The sequence below is a fragment of the Octopus bimaculoides genome, chromosome 8, assembly GCF_046866305.1.
Source record: "Octopus bimaculoides isolate indiv1 chromosome 8, ASM4686630v1, whole genome shotgun sequence".
NCBI classification, from domain to species: Eukaryota; Metazoa; Mollusca; class Cephalopoda; order Octopoda; family Octopodidae; genus Octopus; species Octopus bimaculoides.
The window spans coordinates 14,316,301-14,333,574 of NC_142935.1; the positions used below are offsets into that span (position 1 = coordinate 14,316,301).

Sequence of the window (17,274 nt, forward strand, 5' to 3'; positions counted from 1 at the left end):
CTGAGTTCAAATTCTGCTGAGGTCAACTTTGCTTTTCATCTCTTCAGGAGGTGTGGGGAGGTCAATAGAATAAAGTATTGTCAAGTACTGTGGTTGATGTAATTGACTTTTCTCTTGCAACAGACTGGCATCCTGTTGTTCAAAGCTATGTTCTGATCTCAGTCACTTATACACCATGGCAACCAGCTACCTACAGCTTAAGAAAATGAAAATATCACAAACTATAGATACACAAAGGCCTTTAGTGCACAAAAATATTCAGACAATAATGGTTGGATATGATTCAAGCATTCAAACAGTCAAAAAGCCATTTCTGGATTCTTTTCAAAAGTTACTGTGGAAGGAAGCACTCAATTATTGAGTGTTCCTTTTGAGTGTTGGGTCTCACGGAGGCAATGACCAAGACCTTTGGCATTATGTCGTGCTTGAGAAGAAGACCCATCAAGCCAAGCAAAATTGCAGTCGTGGCAGATACTGGTGTCATGGAAATTGGCACCGATGCTGGTGGCATGTAAACGCACCCCGGTGTCATGCAAATGGCACAGTACTGATGGCATGTAAAAGCACCTATTACACTCTCAGAGTGGTTGGTGTTAGGAAGGGCTTCCAGCCATAGAAAATTATGCCAAATCAGACTGGAGCCTGGTACAGCCTTCCAGCATGCCAGCCCAGTCAAACTGTCCAACCCATACCAGCATGGACAACAGACGTTAAATGATGATGACAATTGCAATTCTCATAAATTATCTACAGTGATTGATCTTGTGAAAAGTCTAAGAATTTTTATTCCTCTGATCTTAGAAAAAAGATGTTATGTGCACTCTACTCCCTGGTGTTAAGAGAGTGCGTGGGTGTATCTTATCCTAGCATGGACTCATAACCCTGTGCTAAAGTACAACACACACACACACACACATATATATATATATATATGTATATATGTGTGTGTGTGTGTATATATATATATATATATATATACACACAAATATATATATATTATATCCATATGTATATATATATATATATATATATATATATATATATATATATATATATATATATATATATATATATATATATATATATATATATATATATATATGTGGGTGTGTGTGTATATATAGGAATATATAGGTATATATGTGTGTGTGTGTGTATATATATATATAAATGGAGTTAAACGCAGGTGTTATTTAAATGTTTTTACTTCCAACATGTTTCGAAGAAAACATTGGTATTATTCCAGAAGGAATAAAATGGTGTAAAACAATGCAATCTTCTCATCAGGGAAAGAAAGAAACTAAACACATCAGTAAGACATTTAACAGAATGTGATGACTGTGTATATGATGAAGGGAATGGTAGCAAGTTTTTTTAAAGAACCGTTAGTAGATGCGTCAATGTAGTTTATAGAAAGAAAGAAATTAGCAGAAAACTAATAGGGGAGAGATATAGAGCAATAGGTGAATTAGAATAAAACTTAAAGGCATGGAAGTAGATCTCACAAGCCTTCTGTGGCTACAGTAAAGACATTTGTCCAAGATGCTACGCTAAGATTGAACCCAAAACTACATGGTTGGGAAGCAAGCTTCTTAACCACACAGCCAGCTATTAAAAAACAGTATTTAAAAAAAAAAACGCTACAATAATCATTAAATACAAAGAAACTTCTTTCAGCATTTTCTGCATATGTTTGTGCTTGAAGTTAACCATTTATTTACAATGTAATACATAAGAAGTATTGATGTAATCTGATTTTGAAAAGATCCGCCCATGTCAGTGAAACTGGGTTCCTGAAGTGTTGCGTGTCCCACTCACACTTAAGAAAATTTCTCACACACTCTACCACAACGAATCAAACTACACCTCTTCTCTTCCTCCTACTTCCAATTCATGCACTATGCTTACCTCCACTCACCAATCCTGTCCTCTTGGCCCTGTGCCACTGTATAATTGCTCTCTTCTAGCTCCAGACCTGTGTGTTCCACACACGCCGTCTTTTTCTCTTGGAAGTACCTGGTGACCCTGTCAGTGCAGGTGCCACTTAAAAGCATCCGATCCACACTGTAAAGTGGTTGGCATTCGTAAGGGTATCCATTTGTAAAAACCTTGCCAAAACTAACCTCGCCTGTGCTTGTGTCACGTAAAAAGCGCTAAGTCCACTCTGCTGAGTGGTTGGTGTTTGGAAGGGCATCCAGGTGTAAAATTCCTGCCTAAACAGTTAGAGAAATCTGGTGCAGGCTTCTTCCTGGCCAATTCTTGTCAAACCGTCTCTAGGGAAAACAGAGAGAGAGAGAGGGGGGGATGGGGATATTGAATAGCCTTAACAGCTGGCTTACAGAAAGACCAACCCAATAACGTGTTAAGTTGTATGTGGGGGTGGGGTGTCAAGAAGCGGTAAAGATCTATGATCTATGTGAATGTAGCACATGAATGTACGTAATATTTGGCCTGTATTTGCATATAATAAATGTAGATCAGTAAATCACATAATTTCAGTTTCTTCGTGAACGATCTTTATTGATACATGATATGTATATTGTTGCTGTAATTGATTTAAAGAAATTTCATTCATTATTCTCTTTCCAAAAGAAAAGTATTTTCGCTCGTATGCCAAGTCATGTTGGAGTTCTTTCCCTTAGATCATAACTCAGTATGTGCATTTTGTAAATATTCCAACTTGAGTTTTTAAAAAACATTTTTATTCCAGAAACAGGAGACTAAGCATCGCAATATGGTTAAGATTTCTGCTTCATAACCACGGGATTTAGGGTTCGATCTCAGTATGCGACACTTTGAGCAAGCGTCTTAATCTGTAACCTATAACTGACCAATGCTTTATGAATGAAGAAGTAATTAAAACTGCATGAACAGTACATATGATATGTACAGGAAGTAAACAGTGAAAAAAATAGGGGCTGGTATGGTTGCGTGGTAAGAAGCTTGCTTCCCAACTCCACATTTCCGAGTTCTGTTCCCCCGTCTGACACCTTTGGCAAATGTCTTCTACTATAGCTTCAGGCAGACCAAAGCTTTGTTAGTAGATTTGGCAGATGGAAACTGAAAGAAGCCTGTCGTATATATGCGTAAAAGACGAAGACGGGTGTATAAACAACAAGTAGGCGTATTAGTTTGACGTCCGGGAAGGTGAGAAAGTCTTTTACCTTTCGAGCCTAAGCTCTTCATCAGAAAGAAACATGAGGAAATAAACAGAGAATGGAGAGAAAAGGAGATTCATGCGTGTATATCTTTGTGTCTGCGTTTGTGTCTCACCGTTGCTTGACAACCGGTGTCGGTGTGTTTACGTTCCCGTAAATGAGCGGTTTGGTAAAAGTAACAGATAGAATAATTATTATGCTTTAAAAAAAGTCCTAGGGTCAATTTGTTTGCCTAAAACCCTTCTGGGCAGTACCCCTGCATGACCACAGTCAAATTATTGAAACAAGTAAAAGATAAAAATCTTTAAAAAAGGAAAAAGAAAAAACAGGGGTAGAATTTCATGAAGTATGGAAGTTTGAAAGAGGTAGTGTTTCAACAGCTAACAACTCATGTGGGAGCAATTCTGAGGGCGAAAAAAATGTTTCTGAAAGTCATGGGTGCTGTGTTGTTTTTTGATTTTGTAAGCATGTCCAGGAGTGTTTGACTCAAGCAAAAAAAAAAATTTTTTAAATAGTGTAATAGGTGTAAAACAACTTGCTCTAAACGATTATAAAAAAAAATGTGCGCTCGGAACTTTCCAGGAAGTAATTCCTCCCCTCCTCGGAACTTTTCAGGAAGTAATTTATCATAGTTTTGTCATACATGCACACTGACATTGCACATCTAGAGGAGCATGCTAGTTTCATTTCTTCCTAGTCTTCACATGGCCCACATTTCACTACCATATAGTTTTACTGCTCATACACAAGCATCATACAATCTACTTTTCATGCTGAGAAAGAGGTCTTTTGTTACCAACAGAAGTAATAGCTAACGGCACTTTCTCCAGCCAGTCTGTATTCTAGCTACAATATTCTTTCAGAACATTCCCCTCCACTGCTAATTAGGTCACCTAAATAACAGAAACTGTCTACTACCTCTAAGGACCCTCCTGGGCATTCGAGAAAATCTATTTCCCATATGTTTTTAGTGTTTATTGTTCTTGTGCATTTGCCACAAACGAAGTCTACTTTCTCTGTTAATCTTCCAGTGATACCACTGCACCTTTTGTGTGTCTATAGTTTACATCCAGTACACTATGGAATATCTACATACACCTTTTCTACATATCAAACAAGGCCATTTTCCTGAAGAGATTAGTGTATTGTCAGTTTTCTTGCTCACTAGAACTTTAGTCTTTTCTAAGTTAAGTTTAAGGTTCTTTGATTCCACATTTGGAATTTCTTTCCTAATTCCTACCACAGATTCAGCTATAAGAACAAAGTCATCAGCACAGAGGAGTTCCCACAGACAACTGGTCTTAAACTCCTCTATCATGGCCTGGAGGACATTGATAATCAGGAAGGGACTGAGAGCTAGTGAACTCCTACTTGCACACTTAATTTCATCACTGTACTTGTTAACTCTCACCTTACACTCATCACCCATATACAAGGATTGGACAATTCTCAGCTGCCATTCATCTTACTTCTAATTTCTGCAGTGACCACCAGATCATAGAGTAAGGGATTTTTTTCTAAATACTTCTGCATTTGTCTTATTTGGAAGAGAGCACAAAACCAGGTAAGATTGGAATCAAAGGTGTCCATAGGTAAAAAGTGGTTGAGAACCACTGGTCTAGAGTGATGTTTGGTATCTGATTTTTTTGATAAGTCTTTAGGTAAATGTCATCAGTCTGTTTGAAGCTCAAAAGTCTGATTACCAGAACAAGGATTTCTGAGACCATTACTATCCTTCACCACTGCAAACAAAAATATAAATCATATTGTCATCACACAACTTCTTCATTGCTTTCAAAGCACAAAGATAAATTCCTCAGGTCCCATGGATATAGTTGTTTCTCTCTGGATGAACATGAAAAAATAAAAGATATTATTTTTAAAGTTTAGTATATTGTAGTTATATTAGGATATAGTTCCATAAAGACAGTTTATAGCTTCATAAAGAATAAAATTTTGCTAAATGTTTTTGACATATATCAAATTGTTTCTTCATAAAAGTTTGAAAAAAATTGTAAAAGGTCAAATGGTAAAAATATTTCATAAAAATATGTCTGTATTTTATATGAAGAAAATACACCAGAGAGTACATGAATTAACTAATTTGTCATATGAATATACGATATAGTGTTTTATGCATTTTTATATATATGAATACATATGTAATAATAGACTGTGTCCAAAATATGTCAGTATAAGTACACATAACCTATTTCTATGCAGATATGATACATGAGCCTGTGGGATTTAGTGATGTTGTAATCAACAAATAATGTGAGCCCTTGGACTCGGCTACAAAAATATAGTGGGTATACCTTTTTTATTATTTATCTTTTTTTTGCTTCAAACATTGGACTGTGGCCATGCTGGAGACTTGCTTTGCAGGGTTTTAGTTGAACAAATCGACCCGACCCCAGTACTTACTTTTAAAGTCTGATACTTGTTCTTTCAGTCTCTTTTGGCAAACTGCTAAGTTATGAGAATATAAACAAACGAACACCAATTGTCAAGTGTGTGTGTGAAGGTGACAACACAAAGACACACACATACACAACTGGTTTCTACACAGTTTCTGTCTACAGGATTTGGCCTGGGGGTATAGTAGAAGACACTTGCCCAAGGCGATGCACAGTGGGACTGAACTTGAAATCATGTGGTTGCAAAAGTGAGTTTCTGAAACTTTATAGCCATATAAACATTGCAAGAGCTTAACTAATGATTCATCAACAAATATATACATAAGCTTTTGGCACTTTAATATTATAATACTGAAGTAAATATAAAGAAATGAAACCTAGATATTTTTCATTTGTCAATGACGATTGTGAAGTTAAAATATTTAGCTTCTGAGTATTTTGACACATAATACTGCAATAGTGGAGAAGATGTGATATTGCACTGAGCTCACACTAGGCAAGAAGTTAAACATTTTTTTGGCCTAAAACACAACTTGGACCCTAAGTAAGGTATGTGTAAAATTTGAATGAAATTGGTTGTGTAGTTCTCAAGTTTTAGGGATTCACACAGACACACACTCTCATGGGGAATCAACAGATAAACACACACATATTTGTGTATGTATATGTTTAAATAAATGTCATTAGATGCAATAGACTCAAGTGTGAAAATGTCAGCTTTACAGGCCAACAAATTTTTGCTTAACTTAGGTTTCCCCTGGCAGAACATGTCCACAATGAAAGGCATTCCAGCTTTGAATATCCTGTCTTTTTTGTAAATCTATCACTATGATATGTTCTATTTTTATGACAATATTGTAATGTAGTTCTCTGACAGCTAACAACTGATGCAGGCAGTTTATTCCATGCTTCAGCAATTCTGAGTCTGAAAAAATGTTTCTGAAATTCATAGTGCTGTGTTGTTTCTTGATTTTGTAAGCATGTCCATGAGTATTAGACACATGGAATTCGAAAAAATGCTCAAGGTTGTTGTTGGAAAGATAGTGGATAATCTTGTGAGTTTCTACCAAGTCGGTTGCCAAATCTGCCTATGCCAAGAGATGCTTTAATGTGTCCATGCCAACAGAAGCAAGATGTTCAGTGTATGTTACATGCCTGACAGTGGGTGTTTGTCTGGTTGCACATTTTTGAACAGTTCTTAGGAGATTGATATGCAAAGCAAGATAATGCATGATTAATTCAAAACAATGTGAATAAATAAATGTTACACTTGATTGAGTAATCTGAATGCTCAAAGGTTAAAGTTATTGCTCCTATAGAATAATACAAAGGAGCCTCAGCATGGTCATTCTATCTGTTAGAAATAACAACTAAATCTCTCAAATTACACCTTGCAGTCTTAAATATACACAGAAGATGATGTAATCCTATATACTGAAAAACAAAACAAAAACTGCATGATTATGAATGACATGCATTCTGGTCATAGGTTTACTTGACCTGGAATGAGTCGGGGTTAAACAACAATAAAATGTAGAATAGTTAATCAATATGCTACAACTCTAAGCTATGCCACTGAGTAGCAGCTGCACAATGGTATAGCTTAAGAGTGTGGGTCATCCAAGCAGCTGTTGAATTTGCCTCACTCTCACCCCCACCCCATATGGCTTATACAGTTGACTCAAAAGTGCTGACCCCTTAAAAGTGTTGCCTGAGGAAGATTGCTCCCATTACTCCACCTCAGGTATATTACTGATACGAGATAGTATTTGATGAATTCTTTTACATTGTTCATTGTTTTTGTTCTTGTAAAATAAGCACTTTTTTTATCATGAAAAAAAAAAGGTTAATATGATTTAGACAATGTTAACTTTACTGCAGATTGCACTTTTAGGGTTTACATTGGAAAAGTTCAAAGGTCACTTTCAAATTTACTTTTTTGGTTTAGGGTGCCTGAGCTTTTGCAATGTATTTTATATACACAGCTACACAGCAATTAGAATTACAATTGAGCAAGCACTTTCTTTTTCCATAAATCACAATAGTAAAAAATAACATTGTATATAAGATATATTCTATTTTGGATTTAATTTCCTATAATTATGATCACATATTATATACGAGTGCATATCATACATGAATAAATATAATATATTCTGTTTTTTTGATTGATGTACTTTTTACCACAAGATTTATTTCTTCATTTTGTTGGTCCTGGTATTAGTTCAGCAAACTTTGCCTCAGTGAAGAGAAGATAATACTTATTTTGTGTAAGGTGGTGAGCTGGCAGAAACATTAGCACACCGGGCGAAATGCTTAACGGTATTTTGTCTGTCTTTACGTTCTGAGTTCAAACTCCGCCGAGGTCGACTTTGCCTTTCATCCTTTTGGGGTCGATAAATTAAGTACCAGTTAAGCACTGGAGTCGATTTAATTGACTTAATCCCTTTGTCTGTCCCCTCTATGTTTAGCCCCTTGTGGGCAATAAATAAATGAGAAACATTAGCACGCTGGGTGAAATGCTTAGCGGTATTTTGTCTGTCTTTACATTTTGAGTTCAAATTCTGCCGAGGTTGACTTGGCCTTTCATCCTTTCAGGGTCAATAAATTAAGTACCAGTTGCACACTGGGGTCGATCTAATCGATTGCCCACCCCCTCTCCAAAAATTTCAGGCCTTGTGCCTAGAGCAGAAAAGAATATTTTGAGTATTACTCTTTACATTCTGAGTTCAACTTTGCCTTTCATCATTTAATGCCTGTTGTCCATGCTGGCATGGGTTGGACGGTTTGACTAGACTGGCATGCTGTCTGTCTGTCTATCTATCTATATATATATAGATATATATATAAATATATGGCACGTAAAATACACCATTTTGAGCGTGGCCGTTGCCAGTACCTCCTGACTGGCCTTCGTGCCGGTGGCACGTAAAAGCACCTACTACACTCTCAGAGTGGTTGGCGTTAGGAAGGGCATCCAGCTGTAGAAACTCTGCCAAATCAGATTGGAGCCTGGTGTAGCCATCTGGTTTCACCAGTCCTCAGTCAAATCGTCCAACCCATGCTAGCATGGAAAGCGGACGTTAAACGACGATGATGATGATGATGATACATAAATATGTATATATATATATATATATATATATATATATATGTATATATATATGTATATATATATACTAGCAGAAATACCCGGCGTTGCCCGGGTTAAAGAGAATAATGAAATCTAAAAACGCCGTCTAGACTACGCATCATCTTTATATATAGAGATGTATATACACACACGCACCCAAACACACGTATATATATGTATATCAATATAAATATATGAAAGTCAATGACGTTTCGTAAAAGAAGGTGGTCATGTACATACTTTCTTGCTGTTGTGATTATAACACCTCGTTGTAAACAATGTTCCTTGTTTTCCCTTGTGGAGCATATACAAATAGGTTTTTTTTGCTGCCCACTCTTGAGCAGCCAACATACAGTTGTCCATGTGAGAAGCAGGGCTCTTCCAAGAGAAGACCAGCTACAGACAGTGTTTGACCCTGAGATTTGTTTATGGACATGGCAAAAGTCACACGAAGGGGGAATTCTAGTCTTCTGAATGTAAAAGGAATGTCTGCTCCTGATGGAGTAAGAGGAATTCTTGGAATAAAGACGTCATCCCCTTTTGCACATCCAGAAAGAATGGTAGCCTCGATAACATGTGACATCATTTTCTTTATCACGAGTCGTGTTCCATTGCAAAGTCTTGGTGGTTCCAGATTGCGGAGCAGCATAACAGGCGTTCCAACTTTAAGTGATAATATGTGGGGAGGTAGTCCTGGAGGCTCCAACGAATTGAGAAATTCAGGAGGATAGTTCACCACTTCATTTGTATCTGGAACTGTATCAACAGATTTGTAAGTTTGAAGATTGCCGGGAAGAGAATGCATCAGGTGTTGATTAATTTTTGTAACAGCTACGTTTTTTGGAGCTAATATTGCTCTTTCACATAGCCAATTGTGATTTTGGTAGTTTTGTTTAAAGTTGGGAAAGACTTTGTGTTTGAGGTCATCTACAGAATTAACAACAGAACAAAATGGCCGGAGGTCTGCAACGAAATAATTTTACTCAACACTTTGCAAGTGAATCAGTGGAGGCAAAGATGCATCTCATTTACTTGACAATTTATGCACCACATTGCAGAAATCACAATGTAAGTATATCTGAAAGGGTAGTCTTACACTGTTGTACCGTTGAATTACAAATAATGCTCATCTGTTATGTTGGGGTTAAAATTTCATCAACATCAAAAATATATGAATTTTCATGGGAGTTATGGCCGTTATGCAAAGAATATAATTTCCAAATTTCATAAAGATCCATTCAGTACTTTTGACGTAGTTTTGGATAAGAAAACAAATGACTAATGTGTGTGTTTGTGTGCATGTGTATGTGTGTGTGATGGGTGTATATATATGTATAGATATCTGTATGCATATATATATGTATATATGTACATATTACATGTACATCTATATATATATATATATATATATATATATACATCTACACATATGTATACATATACATGTATGCATATAGATCTATATATATATATATATCTATACATATACGTGTACATATACATCTATATGTATACATATACATCTCTCTCTCTCTCTTTCTCTCTCTCTCTTTCTCTCTATCTCTTTCTCTCTCTCTCTCTGAAAGTATCTGTCATTACAGTATCGAAATGGTGTACATATACATGTATATGTATACATATACATCTCTCTCTCTCTCTCTCTTTCTCTCTCTGTGAAAGTATCTGTCATTACAGTATCGAAATGTGATTGTTTCAGTTAGTGGAATAGTTTCATTTTTAAAGTGAAAGTATTTGACATGAGTGTTTTTGTTTCACTTTTGACACGTAATACTTAAATAGTGGAGGAGATATTATGTTGCCGTGGGCTCGAACTCTGCAAGAAGTTAAAACTTTTTTTGACTAAAACACAACTGGAACCCTAAGTAAGGCATGTGTAAAATTTGAATGAAATTGGTTGCGTAGTTCTCGAGTTTTAGGGATTCACACAGACAGACAGACAGACACACATTCTCATTTTTATATATATAGAAGATATATATATATATATATACATATATAAATATATATATATTATTTATATATGTATAACTATTGTCAAGTTTACATCTGCTCCCTGCTGGCTTTTTGATGCCCTCTCGTTTTTTCCATCAGTCATATCTCCATCACGCATCCTCTTTTCCATTCCCTGTATTATGCTGCCAGTAAAAACAAGGAAGGCAGCAGATCTCTTCTGTTAGACCTTTGCATCTCTCTGACACTCAGCCACTTTTCCATTCACCCTATGATACCACCTGTGTAAGAAGGGATGGTAAAGGACTAACTATATTTCAACTGCACAACCGCCATCCTTATCGCTCTCTCCTTCCCCCTTCATGAGTTCTTGTATGTATAAGAGATCGCATCAGACATGTTTGTATTCAACATCTCTATTCCCTGGTTACTTGTTTTAGATATCCAGCATGCTGGCAGAATGGCTAGTGCATCAGACAAAATGCAACATTTTTTTCTGGCTCCTTGCATTCAGAGTTCAAATTTTGCTGAGGTTGCCTTTGTTTTTCATAATTTCAGGATCATTAAAATAAATATTAGTAGCTCACTAAGGTCAATGTAATTGATAAACCCTCCCCTTAAATTACTAGTCTTTCATAAAACATGTGGAACCATTATTATTTTTCATTCTTGCTCCCCTTCTATCATCCTCTCACTGCAAATCACTCACTTTCTACTATTAATCTCTAGCTCCCTTCACTCTCCCATCCAGTGTTTTTGGTTGTCACTGACTTCTGTCCAACTTTCTTCCCTGTCACATTACCTTGAGTGAATGAATACATCACAGAATAATGTAGACCTTTGCATTTAATTTTTACATACTACAGGACAAACTCTAAAGTGCTGGAGCTATGATGAAATGCATCCAGTTTCCTTTGAAAAGTGGTTGATGAATGCATGGAGGTAAAGTGGGATTGAGGAGAAACTTTTATCATATTGAGGACATAACAGTTCCTCTGGGGCCTTGCTCAGAAACAGGTGAGGGTTGGTAATAAGAAAGGCATCTACCTGTAGAAAATTTGCCCCAGTAACCTTCATCCAACCTATGCAAGCATAGGAAAGTGAACATTAAAATGATGAAATCAAACACCTCCTAATTGGTTCTGTAAGCAACGCAGCTTGCCTCTTTAGAGAAACTCACTCATTTATGAGAGGCCTATTGAGTCAGGTCAGATGTGGGGGCATGTGTTTGTTGCAGCACATGGCTGCATTCACCATTTTTTGGTAGATTCCCTGGCAATCTGTTGAACAGAGTCCCAGTCAATCCCCATCTATGTAAGTTATCTCCTCATTTACCATGAACATGTAGTCAAACAACACAAGTTGGATCCTTAGTGAAGGTAACATGGTAAGCAGAGTCTGACTCAGAAAATCGAGCAACATGGCCAAACAGTCTGCTTGAATTTTGGAAATTCTGTCATTGTAGTGAAAGCTATTGAAAATGTTGGCCTTGTCTTTGTGAAGAGTTCACCACTAAGAACAGGAAGCGAATGACTGTAGTTCATTCATACTGTCCAATGGAATTGTATCAATAAACTGTCTAGACAACCAAAAATATCAAGTGCAATATTGTTGCTTTCAGGATACAATCTTGGAGAAAAACTATACTGTTACACACTATCTCAAGAAACAACAAATGCAGATGAGAGAGCCTCTATGTGGCCTGAAATTTTGGAGGAGGGGTCTAGTTGATTACATCAACTCCAGTACTTATTTCATTGATGACCTTGGCGGAAATTGAACACAGAGCATAAAGATAAATGAAATGCTACTAAACATTTTGTCCAGTGTGCAAATGATTCTGCCAGTTCACCTTAGTATTATTATTAACAATAACACCTTAAATATTCTCTACAATGGATACAGCAAAAGTATTTGATTCTGTTATTCACAATGAACTCTTGCAAATAATGCAATCTTATGAATTTAACTTACAAATAGTAAAATGCAAAGATTATTTATTTCATAATCATCATTTAATTTCTCTCCTTTTTCATATTTGAATGGGTCTGACAGAATTTGTTGCGGCAGATTTTCTATGGCTGGATGCCCTTCCTGTGGCAACCCTTGTCTGTTTCCAAGCAAGATACGGTTTTCCCAGGGTCAGATATATTTTTTAATGGAAGACTAGAAATGAACAATATCACTTGTCTGATGGTGATGTTTGTTAAAAAATCATTATCCTATGATATCAAGACAAGAGCACACACACACACATGATGGGATAATCATAGTTGAAGTACCTTTGATAATCGGTTTACTCAGTCAGATTTGACCTAGGGCTAAATATCAACTACATGATCACTGATACCCCTAACTGTCAATACGTGTTTTGATTGGTTGATATAATTCTAATCTATTTCAATAAGGTTTTGATATTAAGCTACTTGTTAAACAGGTCCAACTAAAGGATATAAAGTAAATAATTGGGTTCGAAGAAACTTAAACATTTCTCTTTCTCCTCTAGTTAACATTTTGTTCTCCGTTTTCGTCTGACACTATCAATTCAGTACTATTAGAAAAGATGAACACTTCCAACAAAAGGTGCCGCCCATAACGTCTAACTTTTCCTCTTTCTCTCGACAAACCAATTTATTCTACTTTTGAAATCTTTATATAAGGAATATAAATTATCAGATGTTGTTTAGATATTAAAAAAAATGTTAAAAACCCTTTCACAAACTATATATATACAGATGTAATTTTGAGGTGTACAATATACATAGTCTTAAATTAAAAATAACATTGGCTTCGACCAGTGTCACAAGCTAAGATTAAAAAGCAGGGTGGTAAGTATAATGGTATACTGAACCGCTTCTTACGTTGCCAGGCAAGCTACAATTTCTTCTTAATCTAGGGCAGTAATAAGCTTGTGTCTCGTTAAATCTCGTGTGATTTTGTTTCCCGCCACTGAACCACGTGGGGAAGGTAGGGGACATGTTTTGTTGTGTTTGCCTGATCAAATAACTTCCCAACTATATCTATCAATCGTCCACTATTATAAACAACTGTAAAAGAATTGCCTGAGATTAGAACTATTTATATAATTCGCCGAGTAATTGAACTAGGGCTTTGCGCCGTTTTCCTACCTCCTATCTCGATCATCCTTACATTTATCGCTGAGCAGCACTCTTCCATAACAAAACAATCCACAAGTTTTAGAATCCGTATCTTCTCCTTTTGTCATGTGGATCCAAGTGCGGACCTTCGACGGGAAGAAAACCGTCAAGGTGAAAGGACTTTCCAAATTGACCAAAGTTGAAGAGTTACGAGAGAGTATAAAGGATAAGTTTGATGCAGAGCCATCCCAACAACAGTTGTTCTATCGCGGCAAACTGGTAAGCTTTTTTTTTTTTTATTACACTATAAATTTAGGTTTTGTTTATTTTATTAATGTTTTCAATGACAGTGATATTTCGAAATATTTCACACGGTTGTTGTTATCGTCTCTTATCATCTGGCTTTGGCGCCATATACCTTTTTTTGTCTATGAAAAAAAAAATGTTGTTTATATTTCTGATTACCTGTAATTTGGCAGTTTATCATGACATGTCACGTATAATAATCCACAACTCATCCAATTATTATTTATTCAACACCTTCATTTCATAATATTGAACTAAATCTTTATTTTATTCAGGAATTTTTCACTTGTTTGATTTCTTCCCCCCTTTCTCTGTGAAGATATGGCGGGAAATCTCCTCCTCTCCCCTTGTCACTGTTTATCTTTCAGTGAACTATTTCTTTCTTTCTCTCTGTTCGGCTTTGTCATCATATCCTGTCCCTCCACATATTATAAATATTTCGCTTTGTCTTTTTAGCCTAGAGTAAATCTATTTTAGACTTTTTTTAATGAAGAGTCTTGATAAATTACTTTTAGTAATTTTGATCAACGGTATTTTTACTAATTGTGATTATAATCCTATTGTCAAAATGCATTGAATATATTTAAAATAGATTTTACTAGTTAAGAAACGAAGTCTCCAAATGCCTTTTGTAAAAGATACCCTGTTATGTCATTTTCAAGAACCTAGTTGTAGTTTTATAAAAATTTGGAACGGGGAAAAGATTTCAAATATTTTAATTTATAACTCGTGAAAATAAATTTGCGATTAAATAGAGATGTGTAAGTGGTTTCTATATTCCTTATTTATTTATTTTCAAAAAATTTTACAGCTGATGAGCAAAACTAACAAAATATTTCAAAAAGTTTTCAAGAAATTCTATTATTATCAACTTAAAAAATTGGAATAAGTTCTTTTTTTCCTAGAAAGAAAAAGAAATTGATGCTTTTAATAACATCCGAGCACTTCTTCCTCCCTAATATTCAATATCAGAAACTGGAAATTTCATCTATAAGCAAATTTTACTCTGTTCTAAACTTGCAAACTTCATGATAATTAAGTAATTGGACAAAGAAGTGATAGTAATGATGTAGTAAAAGGCTTTGAATCTTTCCTGTTCTTTTAACTGAAAGTGATTAGAGGAAACACTAAACTGGGTACTGTAAAAACGAGTTGAGGAAGGAAAGGCCTCCTTAAAACTTTAGGTTCAGCTTAATTTCATTGTACAGTCCCTGACCAAGTACAACAAAGCTATTATTTCTGTGTGAGTGTGTCGCCAACACCATCATTAATATAACTTCTTTTTTTTTTGTTTAGTAATTTTCATCTAGTTTACAAGACTTTCCAACCTAGTGTGATAAAATTCTATATTAAGCTGTTCGTATGTAATATCAATTGAAAAGAATAATATTTAAATTTTTGATAGTTGATGTGGAAACACTTTCAGCTCAGAATTGAATCTGTAGCGTCAAGACTGAATGAATTCAATTTCAGAGAAGTTCAATCCCAAACGAAACGAGCCCTTTAAAGCTTTATAAGAAAACCAATCTGAAGAGTTAGTTTTGTGACTGAGCAAAATAAATTCTATTAAACTTTGTGTGTGTTCTAAACAGCCTGCTGCACCTCAAATGTCGTATGTAGGATAGGCATATGGGATTGAATAATTCAGAATATTAACCTTAACCTTTTAATTTTACACCCATTAGATTTTTTTTCTTCTTTGCATGAATATCTCTTCTGTGGAACAGATTAAATTTCAAAGTCAATTTTGCTGCAGAGCCTATACATAAAAATAGCACCTTGAGTAGTAGTAGTAATTCAGGTTTTAAAGTTTTTGCTGAGAAAATTGACAGTCAATGAAGACTCATTCAGTTTGGTCCCCCATTCCCAGCTGTTTTCCTTTTTAACTTGGTGAAGCCTTTCTTTTTCTTAAGCTAGCACTCTTAATGGAATATAATAGCTTGTATGTAGGAGTGATAAACTAAGCTGGAGTAGATATGTTGAAATAATAGATATTACTCATGTATTACCAATGATATTTAGTTTTTGTTATAAAGGAATCTTACATTTATAAATAAGTTATTTAGCACGGAATTATTTGTTACTATCTTTGTTAAATCACTTTTGAATGTACCTTGATGTTTAATATCAATCAGATCCCTGATGTCTTTTTTTCTTTATTGACCAAATCAATTCATCTCGATAATACATTTTTATGAACAAAGTGCTAACTTCAAGAAGTTACTGAGATGAAGAATGTAAATGGATGATTTGCTGCTATTTAGCCCAAGGCTGGCTCTGATCGCAGATCTATGACAATCAAAAGCTTTTCTAACCACGACCGATCTTTCTCTTTTTTTTGTTGTTGTTTTTTTTTAACCCTTTTTACACCTGAGACTGCCACTCGTTCAAGGATACAAATTTCTAGTTATGAAGTGATTTTCAATTCAACCAGAAACATGGTAACAGAAGGGGGCATTAGTAACTGGACTATATTATCTAATGTGTCCTTATATAAAAACTTTTAGATGTAGTTCTGGTGGTGTTTAGCTGCTATTTCTAAACAAGTCGAACAATATAAAGGGCTATTCCAACAGTTGGTTGTTTAGAGAATTTAGCATTACAAAAAAAAAAAATCTTGTACAGATAAAGTATTAAGGAGTGGAAATTACTAGCCTGGAACTTAGGAAACATCATCATCATCAAGGCTCTAAATGTCAAGTGCTGTTATTATATTTACATTGGTGAGTTCATTGATAAAACATGGTATAGAATTTGGATGTCATACAGCTGATGACAAAGAAAAGAAGAATAATGCAGAAGTGGCTATTATAAATGTACATATTGTATTTATATATAAATGTGTGTATATGTACATATATGCATGTGTATATATATATATAAATGTGTGTGCACATGTGCATACGTACATATATGCATGTGTATATATATGTGTGTGTGTGTGCACAAGTCTTTAAAAAGATTTCTATCTACTTAACTAATTTCATGATTTTCAAAAGTAGTTTGGGATAGGAAGTCCTGGAGCCCTGTAATATTTATCTTGGCTCATCATCATCCTTTAATATCTGTTTTCCATGCTGGCATGGGTTGGACAGTTTAACCTAAGCTGGGGAGCTGCACAAAGTTCCAGTCTGATTTGGCTTGGCTTCTATGACTGGATGCTCTTCCTAATGCCAATCACTTGATAATGT

The 17,274-nt window shown here is 35.3% G+C and overlaps 1 protein-coding gene across 1 annotated transcript in view; it reads left to right on the top strand.

The window, feature by feature from the left end:
- The first annotated feature begins 13,624 nt into the window (after positions 1–13,624).
- Positions 13,625–17,274, top strand: part of LOC106874972 (E3 ubiquitin-protein ligase UHRF1) — a 53,353-nt gene continuing 49,703 nt past the window's right edge. The window contains exon 1 of the mRNA XM_014922901.3: positions 13,625–14,056. Within this exon, the coding sequence (XP_014778387.1) occupies positions 13,904–14,056 (153 nt within the window). The 5' untranslated portion in view covers positions 13,625–13,903. The remainder of the gene's footprint in view (positions 14,057–17,274) is intronic.